Below are 13,597 nucleotides of genomic sequence, written 5' to 3'. Positions count from 1 at the left end.
AAGTTCAGAGTCTTAGGAGCAGCTATGACCTGCCCTAACTGACCTTAATGGTAGCACCTTCTCTTAAGGTAGAGCAGGCATTGATCTTCCCTTTCAAGATTCTTCCCTCCAGAGATATTCCGGGGGTGCTGTGGCACTGTGAGCAGCCTGCCCAAGGCGGAAGCCTCTGGGTACCAGCAAGAGCCTGCCCTGACCTGGCTTTCTGGTCCTTACACCCGCTGCTTCTCCCCGCGGAGCCCTGGGCAGCTCCCTGGGCAGGCTGAGTGCTGAGCCTGGCAGGCGGCAGAGGCCCTGCCCCGGCACACAGCCCCTGGGGCACAGCAGGGCCCTGCTCTGCACCACAGCCCTGGGCACCCCTGTCTACACCCCGCCTGCACAGCCTACAGCCATCCCCAAGAGGAGGAACCCTCATGTCCTGTCCCTCTGACAGCTTTGGCAGATAATCCCTGCTCTGGAGCTTGTCATTCTCCTCTTATCCAAAGAAACTCTAAGAGTCCTCCTGAAAGCTCCCAGAGGCTGTGGAATTTGCCAGCAAATCTGGAGATGGCACCAGGAACAACAGCTGTGCTGCCCTGCAGCCAGAGACTTACCCTGTTCAGGGCTGGGAAGATTTCTCCCACAGTGAGTTCTCAGCAGTCCCCCTCCACACTGCCTTTAACATCTCCCTCCCTTCTCTCAGCCGCCCTTGTCCCCTGCAGGCAGTGCCCCCAGCCCTGCTGTGCTGTGCAGAGGAGCTGCTCGTGGGCAGAGCTGTCTCTCTGCAGTGCTGCCCGCTTGCCAGGAGCTCCCCTTGGGCCCAGCAGCCTGGCCCAGCTCAGCAGTGGAGGGAGATCTTCCCCTGGGCCTCCAGGGGAATCAGCTTTGAAACTGACTGAAGCAATCACTGATGCCCGTTCCCTCTATTTGGGAAGGAAACTCTTTTTCAGCACTGGCATTCCTCATACAGAAAAAGTATGAGGTCCAAGAATCACCTTTCCATGGCCTGGCTTTAGGCAGGACACCCAGGCAAGGACAGGGATCTCCCTTCCCCCTGCTGAGGGAAGGGTTTCAGCTGAGTCAACCAAGGCATCTCATTCTTTACAGTCCAGAGGCTAGAAGGGGACTCAGCTCTCTCCTTAAACACCCCCAGGGACCGTGATTTTACCACCTCCCTGGACAAGCCATTCCAAAGTCTGACTACTCTTTCCAAGAAGAAATGTCTCCTAAATATGAACCAGAACCTCCCCTGGCACAACTGGAGGCCATTCCCTCTAGTCTTATCCCTGCTTATCTGCAAGAAGAGGCTGACCTCCATCTCCCCACAACTTCCTTTCAGACAGTTTTAGAGAGCAATAAGGTCTCCCCTGAGCCTTCTCTCCTCCAGGCTAAATAATCCCAGCTCCCTCAGCCGCTCCTCATAGGAGTTGTGTTCCAGGCCCTTCATCAGCTTTGTAGCCCTTCTCTGGACATGGGCCTCAACGTCCTTCTTGTAGTCAGGGGCCCAAAAATGAACACAGTACTCAAGGTGCGGCCTCACCAGAGCAGAGTACAATGGGATGATCACCTCCCTGGTCCTGCCGGCAAGACAATTCCTTATACAAGCCAGAATGCCATTGGCCTTCTTGGCCACCTGGGCACACTGGTAGCTCATGTTCAGGCAAGTGTCAACCAACACCCCCAGATCTTTTTCCTCTTAACAGCTTTCCAGCCACTCTGCCCCAGCCCCTTTCTTGGGGTTGTTGTGGACAAAGTCAGGACCCTTTACTTAACCATGTTGAACCTCATCCCACTGGCCTACCTATCCAGGTCCTTCTACAGGACCTTCCTACCCTCTGGCATATTAGCACTTCCCCCTAACTTGGTGTCATCTGCAAACTTACTGAGGGTGTGTGGCATAATGACCACATGGACACCAGGGTTCCTTTAAGGATCAATAACTTCAACTACCTGTATTAAGGACAGGCTCCCTTCTTATATCATTAGTTCTACAAGTGGTACTTTTCCACTAACTATTCATTGGTTAACAACTTTACCCGGCAACAGCAAACATTAAGCAAATTCCATGTCTTAACTGTTGGAGAACAAGCAGTTTGAGACAGCAAGGTGTCTCATGAATCACCCTTTCTTTGTTCCTTCTAACTTGTTTACATTCTTCATGGCCTCATCATTATGAGTCCGATGTTATCACCAACCACGGGGCTTGTTGACCGCCATGGCAATACTCCCACAAGAGTGCACTCAATTCCCTCATCCAAATCATCAATACAGATATAAAAGAGGATGGGGCCCAACACCAATCCTTGGGTGTCGTGTTAAGGGGTGTAGCCAATTAACTGTTACTAACTGTTAACTGTTAGTGTTATGTCAGAGGTTGGACTAGGTGATCTTGGAGGTCTCTTCCAGCCTAGACGATTCTGTGATTCTGGGTCTGGTCTGATTCAGGTTACTGAACTATCATGGTCACTGATTCACCAACATAGCACACCCTCACTCTAGTCACGTTCAATGAGAACTATCATGGCTAGGAACAATGCAATTAAGTGCAATTTATTACAGCAACAGGTACACAGTTTTTTTGGATTGCCAGCAATAAATTTGCTGGCAAAAATTAAAAATAAATTGATAAATTAAAAAAAAAAAAAAAATTAATAAATAAAAAAATAAAATTATCCCAGAAGTCAGAAGGAAGCCTTCATGATGGTATCTTCTCTAACATCCCCTTTCTCTTAAGCCAATTTATATTATTTTCTATGTTTTAGGTAGAGCTTGAGTGACTCTAGTCAAGCATATCTTGGTTATGATTGGTGAAAAGTTTTCTCGCTTTCGTTTAAAGGTGTAGGCTCTGAGAAATTCAGAGTGCATGCTCAGTGAGGGGTGGTCACACCTTGGAGGCAGGTAGCTTTAGGGATGGAGGTGTGTTTTGGTATTATAATGACATTATAATGAGCAAAAGTTCACTAGAGTACTGCATTTTGTCAAAAACATGACAGGTCGTTGGCTCAGGGTAGCAAATGTGCAGCTTATCAGTCTTGGTGTGCACAAGACCAGTCGAGTCCCCATCTTGCCACAGAGCCTATCCAAGGTGTCTCCACTCCACTCTACGCTCTGTACTGTTCCTTAGAGTCAGCACACCAGGTTCCCCATGTGCGATAGTATCTAAGGTTGAAGGCCTAGGGAACGCTTAGGTAGTGCAGCTACATTCCAGCCTTGAAAGCTTCTTCAATGCTGTATATTTTCTTTAAAATGTGAATATGAGTTTAATTTTCCTAGTTACTTTAGGCAATTACTCCACACTGGGGAACACCACTGGTGACTGGTCGCCAGTGGGATTTCACTTCTTCGCCACTACTCTCTGGGCCCGGCCACCCAGCCAGTTTTTAAGCCAGCAAAGAGTGTACCTGTCCAAGCCATGGGCTGCCAGCTTCTCCAGTAGAATATTGTGGGAGACTGTGTCAAAGGCCTTGCTGAAGTCTATGTAGACTACGTCAACAGCCTTTCCCTCATCCACCAGGCAGGTCACCTGGTCGTAGAAGATGAGATGGTCCCATCTCGTCTTTGAAATCTGCCAACAGGCTGATCAGATCCTCCACCCTCTTGCACCTCACACAAGCAGTATCTCTGCCACCCTCCATTGGTAGCAACAGGCTCAGGCATTCCCTTCAGCCAGATAGCTGAAGAGCTGCATTTTGAGTCAGGCACTTGGTTGAGGTTGGCACAGTCTTTTTGGTGACAGCTTTCTGTCTGGTGGAGGCCATGGCTGGGTTTGCTATCAGAAAGGCAGCCAATAGACGAGCCAGTATCCTGAGCGGGGAGGGATTCTGCACCCTCCCTGCTCACCCTGCACGCACGCACTGCTGTGCAAACCGCTGTGCCATACCCTGTCTGCTGTGCCACATTCTGTTTGCCCCCCCTTTTCACCACACTCCTGGTCATTCGCACTCCCCAAGGGGCTGCCTTAGTATGACAGAGGGGGGTTGCTTCTGTCTCCGCCCAAGTCTCATCAGCTGCCTTTGCGAGGGCTGCTGGGTCCTGGCGGTTCCCTTGGCTGCCTTAAGTGGCCTCAAAGAAGAAAACCCCTCTGCAAGCCATGATCCCCCTCTCCGCTGCAGAACACGTCTGCCCTGGAACCAGTTGCCTTGGTGACTGACTGTAAAAATGGCATCTATGCCCAATTTAAATGGCCCGCTGCTGCCACTTCTGCCTCCACCCATACCTTATCAGTCTCATCAGGAAGCCACATGCCATGTGGAGGTTCTTGTGAAGTCACTGGTACCTGAGTAGCTAATAGGCCAAAAGCAGGCCAGTACCTTGTGTAGGTCATTGTGAGTTCACTGGTGCCTGAGGAGCTGGTAGGTCAGGAGAGCAGGCCAATAGCTCGTGTAAGAGTTTGTAAGGTCATTGTTGTCTGAATACCTGACAGATCAGGAGCAGGACGATGACAGATGTAGATGCTATGTAGATGCTGCACCTGGAGCTGGGTAGAGGACAGAATCATAAAATATCCTGAGTTGGAACAGACCCCTAAGGATCAGGATGTCCAACTCCTGGCTCCAGACAGAACTACCTAAAAAAAAAAAAAGTGTCTGAGAACATTGCCCAAATGCTCTTTGAACTTAGTCAAGATTCATGCTATGACCACTTCCCTGGGCAGCCAGATCCAGTGGCCGACCAACCACCCTCTTGGTGAAGAACCTCCTCCTAATGGCCAATCTGAACATCCCCTGACACAGCTTCATGCTGTTCCCTTAGGTCCTATCTCTGCTGATCTCTCAAGAGATCAGCAGCTCTCCCTCCACTCCCCCTCACAAGGAAGCTGTCAGCTAGGCCAGCAGCATGCCCATGGTCTGTAAGAGCTTATGGTGTCACATCAACAATGGCCCCCCGTGGCCATGAGGCTCAGTGAAGAGCAGAAGTGTGCAGTCAGAGGGGCGTCAGGGGGATGGGAGCCTGCCCCGTGACTGCGAGGCCAAAAGAGCAGCCCCTGCAGCCCTGGCTGGCACAGTCAGGGTGCAGGAGTCTCAGAGGCACCGCAGGGTCGTGCCTGGGCACGGGGCCAGGAGGAAACCACGGCCTTCCTGCCCGGGCGCCATGTCACGTGGGCTGCGGTTTGTGCACCTGCAGTGGCAGGCAGGCTCCAGCTCCCGACCCGCCGCGGGGAATAACGGCCCCTGGGTGACACGCTGAGAGCCAGGGAGACGCCTGAGGCTCTGGGCTGCAGGTCTGCTGCCAGGGCAGGCCCTGGACCAGCTCTGGCTGCTGCCAGGACCCCACAGGAGGCTCCCTGGGGAGGGACGGGCCAGCCAGCGCTCCCGGCATGGGGCTCTGGCCCTGCCCAAGGGCCTTTCCCAGCTGCTGCTGCCAGCACAGCGGGGGCTGTAGCAGGGGCAGGGGCTGGTCCCTTCCCAGCCTGACACAGCCCTGCTGCAGGCCCAGCCCCGTGGATCCCATGGCGCAGATACGGCCGGACAATCGCACCTTGGGCTCTTGGATGCTACAGCTTAGGAGATGCTCCATGCTCCCGGTCCCCGCAGCGGGCTGCAAGGGGTGTCAGACCCATCTGCCCCCACACCCAGCCCTACCCCACAATGATCTCCCACCGCAGTGACGTGAGACCCGCAGCGGAGCCATCCCTCATATATGGTCATGAAGAGCACTGGAGAAGTTCATTGGAGAGCTGGGCTGCGTCGGAGGGGAGATAAGTGCCGATAACGTCTAAAAAGGTGCCTGCTGCTTTGATTGGTTCCTCCTGCAGCTGGGAGAGCATCTGCACAGATATATTGCCCTCCCTTCATCGCCATTGCCTTGTGGGTCCCCAGGAACTCCAGCAGCAGGGCCGTGCTGGCAGGACAGGAGCCTCAGGATGGGGACAGAGGGACTCCTGTCCCCTTGGGTGCTGTGGCTGTTCCTCTGGGTGCAGCCTTGCAGAGGTAAGTGCCAGCTCCCTTGTCCCACAACCTGGGACCAGGGGGCAGCATTAAGATCCCTCTGAGAGTGGGGTTGCTTTCCAGGTACTACTAAAATGAGAAGCAGAAGGTTCTCAGTCCCTCAGCCCTGTGCTTTAACCTGTGCCTGTCTGAGTGGGAGAGGATAATCCATTTGCACAGCTCCTGTGATGATTGCAGCCCATGTCTGGCTACAGTTTTAGACACCTTGTCCTTGGGTACTCTTTTGGGACCCCTTGTTCCCCAGTGTTGTGTCACGGGATCTGGAGGAGGCCCAGACAGTGAGAGTGGCACTCAGCTATCTCCAGGGCACAGCCAATGCCTGGGGTGCCCTGGAGGGGTTGTGTGCTGCTCCCTGGGATCTGGGGAAACACTGACCACAGGAGAGCAGGTTGTTCCCCATAGAGAGAAGGGGACTGGGGCATCTGCACCCAAAGGTGAAAGACAGGTTTCCTTCCTGGGGACCCTGGCCAAGCGCACAGGCTAAGCTGACAGCAGGGATGAGGAAGGGCCATGGGGCAGGGGGGGATCCTTGTGATCAGCTTAGTGTCCCCTGTGTACACAAGAGGTCCTGGGGCTGGTGGTGGGTTTTGCAGAATTGTAGGGGTTGGAAGGGACCTCAAGAGATCATCGGGTCCAACTCCGTGGTTTGGGAGGTGTCTGGGGCAGGTGATAGACAAGGGGAGGTGAGGGCCTAGGGAGATGGGACTGTTCAAGAGGTGCTGGGCCGGGGAGGAGCAGGAGCCCTGTGAAGGGCTGGGGCTGGTGTACTGGTGGGCAGGGGCAGAGGGCCCACTGGGGTAGGAGTAGGTGCTGAGGTCTGTGGGGCAGCAAATGACCCAGGAGTCCGGGAGCTGGGTACCCTCATCCCAGCATAGCCCATGGGGAGAGGAGGGACCCTCCACTGCCCCTGGGACAGCCCGTGGGTACAAGGCTCCCACCCTTGTTACTCTGCCTGGGCAGGGGGCACTCACAGACCCACAGTGTGGGGCTCAAAGCTCTCCTGACCCTTCCTGTGTTTTGTGTGTGTTTGAAGGGGCTGCAGAGGTGAGGCTGGCGGATGGCGGCAGGCGCTGTGCTGGGAGAGTGGAGGTGAAACTGCAGGACCAGTGGGGGACCGTGTGTAGTTATTCCTGGGACATGGCTGATGCTGCAGTGGTTTGTAGGCAGCTGGGCTGTGGGGTTGCTCTCAAAGCTCCTCAGTATGGATACTTTGGGCCGGGGTCTGGCCCCATTTGGATGGATGTTGTTGACTGTAATGGCACCGAGTTTGCCCTGTCTGACTGCACACATGAAGGGCCAGATAAAGTTTACTGCTTACCCAGTGAGAACGCTGGAGTGATGTGTTCAGGTAAGGGTTGACCCCCTTCCCTACCTCTGGGACCAGGACAGTTGTAAGGGACCAGTCTGTGCCCTCTGGAAGCAACAGGTGGACACCAGAGCATGGGTCAACATTGCTAGTCCCACTGTCAATCAGGGACTGTTTTTGCTGCTGCCCCCTATTAGTGGGGAAGCCCAGTGGAAGCCCACGTTGGGTGCCTACAGGCGGAATGGCCTCCAGGGTGGGTAAGCACAGCTTGGGCCTGTGCCTAGAGCTGGGAGATGAATCCCCCCACCCTGTACTGCAGTGGCTGCTAGTTCATAACTTTCTCCTGCTCACCCAGGACCTGTCTGGCAGGGACCAAGACCAGGTCCCCACAGCAGAGCCATTTGAGTGTGACTCACATGGCCATGGCCACCCACAGCTTCAAGGATGGCTGTGAGAGTGCTGGAGATCTTTGGGACATGACCTAGCAAACATGAGTCCCTCAGCTGAAGCGAGGACCCCCTGGAAACAGTTTTTTTTTCTGACAGATCCAAGGGGTTCCTCAGCCTGGCCTGAGCCCAGCGAGGCAGAGCAGGCTGCAGCAGCCCCCAGTGCCTGGGCCTTTTTTCCTGGGCCCACATCCTCGAGGTGCTGCAGTGCTAGGGCCAGGGCTGGGAAGCCCAGGGGTTCCAGACAGCAGCAGTTTGTCTGAGCAGTGCCTGTGGCTGGGGGCTTGGGAGAGAGGACAGCCCATGGGTGCTGGGCTCGTTTCTGAGGAGCAGCAGGGGGACTCTGACCTGTCTGTGCCATCAGCACACACTGAGAGCTGCTGGGCTGGCTGTGGGGCTCTGCATGTGGACACCTTAGGGATGAGGTGGGAGGTGGGCATGGAAGTGCCAGAGGGCTCTGGGAACTCACAGGTCTCCTTGGTTGCTCCAGGATTTGTCCGGCTGGTAGGGGGGGACAGCCCCTGCTCAGGAAGTGTGGAGGTCTACGACAGGGACCAGTGGAAAGCTGTCTGTGACTCCCACTTTGGTGCCAAAGCTGCTGAGGTGGTCTGCAGGGAGCTGCAGTGTGGCACAGCCCTGTCCGTGCATGGGGCAGCTCACCTGGGAGAAGGGGCCAGTCCAGTCTGGGACAGAGAGCTGCAGTGTGTGGGGAATGAATCCATCCTCTCCTCCTGCCCCTGGGGGGCCCCCAAGGACCAGCCCTGCACCCACGGCAATAGCACTTATGTCACCTGCACACGTAAGGACTTGGGGTGAAATGGTGCCCACCAGGGCTGTGGTGGGGGCAGGAGAGCAGGGTGGGCACTGCGCTGTGCTGGGTGGGAGGAGAGGTGGGGGTGAGGTGGTGGTCTGCAGCCCTAAAATAATGCTGCATGAGGGGAAAGGCACATTGTCCCTTTGGCCTCTCCTGCAGCTCCTGTGGGAGCAAGATCACAAATGTGGCCTCTCTCACCCTCCTTTGTCTGCGAGTACACAGGGTTCAGGCTGGTGAATGGCAGCACAGCGTGTGCGGGCAGGGTGGAGGTCGAGGTGCTGGGGACGTGGGGGACCCTCTGTGCCTCCCGCTGGGACCTCTCGGATGCCCACGTTCTCTGTCGGCACCTCGGCTGTGGCTTTGCTGAGTCCATTCCTGGAGGAGGGCATTTTGGAAGAGGAACCGGCCCCGTCTGGAGAGACTCGTTCCACTGTGACGGGACTGAAGCCCACCTGGGGCAGTGCCCGGTGACTGCCCTGGGGGCCTCGCCGTGCTCCCACGAGAACGCTGCTGCTGTCATTTGCTCAGGTGAGTGCTGGGCAGTGCTGCAAAGTCCATTTGCCCCTGGTGTGTGACATGGCCACCCAAAGCTGGGGACCCCATGGCAGCGCCTGGCTGAATTTCTCCTCTCACCAGGGCTGGCTCGCCCCATGTCCCTGCGGCTGGTGGGCGGAGGGAGCCGGTGCGACGGGCGCGTGGAGGTCTTCCAGCACGGGACATGGGGCAGAGTCCTGGATGAGCAGTGGGACATGCAGGAGGCCAGCGTGGTGTGCCGGCAGCTGCAGTGCGGAGAGGCAGAAGCAGCCTATACCCCCGCGAGGGCTGAGCGAGGGCTGGGCCCCGTGGGGCTGCACGGGGTGCGGTGTGCAGGGTACGAGGCTGACCTGAGCCTCTGCAACACCTCCCTGCCTGAGAGTGTAATGGCAGCAGGGATCATGGAGGACGTGGGGGCCGTGTGCCAGCGTGAGTGGTGCTGCATGTCCCCCAGGTGCGGGGCCAGGTGGGCAGCCAGCCCCTGATGACCGGGGCTTCTCCCTGCTGCAGGGAGCCGGCGGGTCCGGCTGGCGGACGGGGCCAGGCGCTGTGCCGGGAGAGTGGAGATCTACTACCAGGGGCGCTGGGGCACCGTCTGCGACGATGCCTGGGACCTGGCCGACGCCGCTGTTGTTTGCCGCCAGCTGGGCTGCGGAGGGGCCGTGGAGGCAGCCGGCTCTGCTCAGTTTGGGGAGGGCTCCGGGCAGATCTGGCTGGACGGCGTCAACTGCTCCGGGGCCGAAGCTGCTCTCTGGGACTGCCCTGCCAAGGCCTGGGGGCAGCACAACTGCGGGCACAAAGAGGATGCGGGAGTTGTCTGCTCAGGTCTGTGCTGGGAGCGGGGCTGGGAGTAGGGCTGGTGAGGCTGGGGTGAGGGCAGAGCTAGGCAGGGCTGAGGCTGTCCCTGGCTGCATTGGAGCTCCTGCCGCCAGAGCTCATCCTGGGGACACCTGCACCCAGACCCTGGGGTCCCTGGGGAGCACATCCACCCTGACGGTGAGCAGCGAGGGCAGGGGTGCACCTCAGAGACCTCTCTGTTCCTGGGTGCAAGAGGGATTTGCTGGCTGTGCCTCCACCTAGCTTAGGGCCCAGGGTGCAGAAAAGCCTCTGTTCCCTCAGCCCCAGACCAGCCTGTTCCTCCCGGGGCCTTTTCTCCTTCCAGAGTTCATGGCCCTGAGGCTGGAGAACAGTGACGGCTGCTCCGGGCGCCTGCAGGTTTTCTACAATGGGACGTGGGGCAGCGTTTGCTCCAACTCAATGACTCCCGAGTCGGTGTCACTGGTGTGCAAGGAGCTGGGCTGTGGGGACAGAGGGCAGCTGGAAACAACCTCAAGCTATGCCAAGCTGTCTGGCACCACGTGGCTGGATCGTGTGGAGTGTGGGAAGAGCAACAGCTCCTTCTGGCAGTGTCCCTCTGCTCCCTGGCATCCGCAGTCGTGTGATGACCTCCGAGAAGAGGCCCACATCACCTGCAATGGTAAATCTGAGCCATCAAGGCACCAGATCCTCTTCTCCACTGGGCATGGTCAAATGCAGAGAAGGAACCCAGAGGGGCTTTGACTTTCTGCATTAGGCCCTGCTGCTGCTGGTGGCATAAAGGTGACTTCAACTCCCAAAGCCACTCAAACCCACCAGCAGCCCCCATCCAGACTGCAAGCAGCCCCTGGAGGAGGCAGAGGCATCTCCAGGAAAGGTCTCAGAGGAGACTGAATGGGGCTTGCGGGAACCCCCTCTCCACGGACAGCCTCCTGCTGCTGTGTGAACCAGGGACAATGTGGGGCTGAGCAGTCTGGTCCCCATCCATTCCCCCTCACCCCCCAGTGCCATGAGCATCCCCTGAATGAACGGGGTTCTGCTGCTGCCCTGACCCAGGCAGCATGGGGATGTGTGAGCAGAGGTTAGAGGTTAGAGGCCCTGCTGTCTCCTGCATGACCCCCAGAGCAGTCCCCTCAGCCCAACTTCTCTTTCTTTTGGGACATGGACAGAAAGGCCGCAGGTGGCTGCATGCCCCAACTCCACAAGGTGCACAGGTAGGGAGCTGCCCCTGCGCATGCCCCCCTCACCTGGCAGGGCTGTCCCAGCTGTCCCGGTGCCATGGGAGGTCACTGCCTCCCCAGACAGGGAGAAGATCCGCACCGTGGGAGGCGAGGACCGCTGCTCGGGCAGAGTGGAGGTCTGGTACCGCGGCGCCTGGGGGACGCTGTGTGACAAAACCTGGGACATACGGGACGCCGAGGTGGCATGCAGGCAACTGGGCTGTGGCCCCGCGGTCTATGCCCTGGGGCAGGCTGCTGCTGGAGAGGGGACAGGCCCCATCTGGCTGATGGAGTGCAGGGGGACGGAGCTGTCTCTGCAGGACTGCTGGGCCCAGCCAGGGGACAGCGGTGCCTGCCGGCATAAGGCAGATGCGGCTGTGCATTGCTCAGGTGAGCAGTGGGGCTGGGAGACATCGCTGGTGGCTTGGCAAGGAGCTGGCTTGGGCGTCTGCCCTGCTGGATCCCGGCATGGCCCCAGAGTGTTCACAGTCAAGAGTGTCCCTGCAGAGTGGGAGGCTGTTGGCGTGTGGGGAGCAGCCTCTGTGGGGCTGGATGTCCCTGCACATCCCCTGGGCTGCCTGCATTGTCCTGTGAGTGGCCCAGAGCAGTGGTGCTGGGCCCTGTCCCTGCCACCCTGCCCTGCCCCACAGGAGGGACAATTCAGGTGGCACATGTTGGGGCCATCTGCCAGGGAGGCTGCCTGGTATCGCAGCCCCAGCCTCTCAGCCTGTCTCTCCTTCTCCTCCCCTGCAGCTGCACCCAGGACAGCAACATCCCCCCCACAAGCAGGTAAGCTGTCCTTCCCCTGGGGCTGGGTCTGCCCACGGACAGGCTGTGACCCACAGCCAGGGGAAGGGGCTCCTTGCTGGGCTGTGAGACTCCCAGGAAATTGAGGGAGCTGGGCGAAGTCTGTGATGTACTCAGGAAGGTGGGAGCTGCCCCATCACCCAGCTCTGTCCCCCCAGCCCCTGCTGCCTTGTGTGGTCAGTAGTGGCATGTCCTGCCCCCAACCTCTCCCAGGCCTGATGCTGCCCCTGTCATGTTCCTGCCCATGCAGATCCCCCACGGGGCCCTCTGACCACCACCAGTGAGAGACTCTCGGTGCCTGTCATCATCTGCATCATCCTGGGGGCCCTCCTCTGCCTGCTCCTGGCCCTCCTGGCTGGGCAGGTGCGAAGCGCCAGGGCTCAGCGCAGAGGTGGGTCCTTCCCCAGTGGTCCTGGGGGGGAAATGCTTCCTGGCAGGGCTGGATGCTGGGGGTGTTGGTGAGGGGCACAGAAACAGAGCTGTGTGCTGCCTCCTGCCCCATGTGCTGCCCCACTGACTGACAGACCATGGGGCACCAGCAGCAAGGGGTGGAGAGAGCCCGGATGAGTTCTGGGTGAAGGAGAGAAATGTGAGAGCTGGGCTGGGTGAGACGGGGACTGTGCACTGCTGGCAGTGCTTTGGGCAGCACTGGCAGGAGGAGCACGGGGCAGCAGGGTCCATCACTGTGGTATCAGCCACCCCCCAACAGGGCACGGGCTGTGCTATTGACGCTTGGGGCAGAGATGGAGCAGCTCCATGGGGAGGGGAAATGCAGGAGCTGGTGCAGGGTCTGCACTGGGATGTGACCCAGGGACCAAAGGGGCACAAGAGCTGTCTCCAAAGGGATGGTGCAAGGCTGACGCTGCCCCAGACCATCTCCATGGGGATGCTGCCCTCCCTGGGGTTGTGGCTGCAGTGCCAACACAACACAGTGGGGCTGTGCTGTGGGGACAGCCGTGTGCTGGCCCAGGGAATGGGGCTGGGGGAGCCCAGTGGGTTCCTGTCCCTCTCTGCCCATCCCCAGACCAGCCCTGCCTCTGTCCCCAGGCTCCGGGACAGCTGGGGAGCCCTTCCCTGAGGCTGTGTATGAGGAGATCGCTTACAGCCTGGCATGGGAGAAGCAGCCAAGGTTCAGTCTCCCAGGTGGGTGCGGGTCCCTGTGGGGGCACATCTGCAGGGCCCCTTCTCACTGCTCCAGACCAGGGCTGTCCCCTGCAGCTCCTGCTCATGGTCCTGCAGTGCTGGGGCTTCGGGGTCTGTGGAAGAGCATCCAGTGGTGCTGGGCCCAACAGACGAGCTTCCTCCCAACCAGGTCTGCCCATCCCAGAGGGGACAGCCCCTCTCTGCCTGGCCCTGAAACCTGGGGACAGCCAAGGTCTGAGCGAAGTGGCTGTCCCAGGGCAGCTCTGGGAGCCCCTCTGAGAAGGGGCTGGTCCCAGGGGAGAAAGAGGTTCTCCTCCCCACGCAGTCCCAGCTCTGTGGGTGCCAATCCCCAGCAGTGCTGACCATGAGCCAGGGCAGCAGGGCTCACCCCACAGCACCCACTGCAGCTCTCTGTAGGCTCCTTTTCAGAGGGGTCCCTGACCCAGCTGCAGCTCCACCCCAGTCACCATGAGAAAGAGGAGGGTCTGGGGTCAGACACAGGAATTGGAGGGGGAGGGGGAAGAAGTGCTCCATCTCTCCTCCCTGCAGACAGACAGACAGCAGTGTCACCAAGTGACACATTCATC

General features: G+C 58.3%; 1 protein-coding gene across 1 annotated transcript in view; it reads left to right on the top strand.

Moving 5' to 3' along the window:
• The window catches only part of LOC118260520 (scavenger receptor cysteine-rich type 1 protein M130-like), a 180,515-nt gene that overhangs the window by 165,222 nt on the left and 1,696 nt on the right, over positions 1 to 13,597 (top strand). Inside the window, 10 exon segments of the mRNA XM_050716756.1 lie at positions 6,958 to 7,272; positions 8,167 to 8,475; positions 8,650 to 9,018; positions 9,127 to 9,453; positions 9,535 to 9,849; positions 10,187 to 10,501; positions 11,010 to 11,054; positions 11,142 to 11,450; positions 12,118 to 12,258; positions 12,915 to 13,010. Of these exon segments, the coding sequence (XP_050572713.1) occupies positions 6,958 to 7,272; positions 8,167 to 8,475; positions 8,650 to 9,018; positions 9,127 to 9,453; positions 9,535 to 9,849; positions 10,187 to 10,501; positions 11,010 to 11,054; positions 11,142 to 11,450; positions 12,118 to 12,258; positions 12,915 to 13,010 (2,541 nt within the window).

Source organism: Cygnus atratus, unplaced genomic scaffold, assembly GCF_013377495.2.
Source record: "Cygnus atratus isolate AKBS03 ecotype Queensland, Australia unplaced genomic scaffold, CAtr_DNAZoo_HiC_assembly HiC_scaffold_34, whole genome shotgun sequence".
Lineage (NCBI taxonomy): Eukaryota > Metazoa > Chordata > Aves > Anseriformes > Anatidae > Cygnus > Cygnus atratus.
Note: the sequence above shows the minus strand (reverse complement) of the source record. Positions and strands in the feature narration are given on the sequence as shown.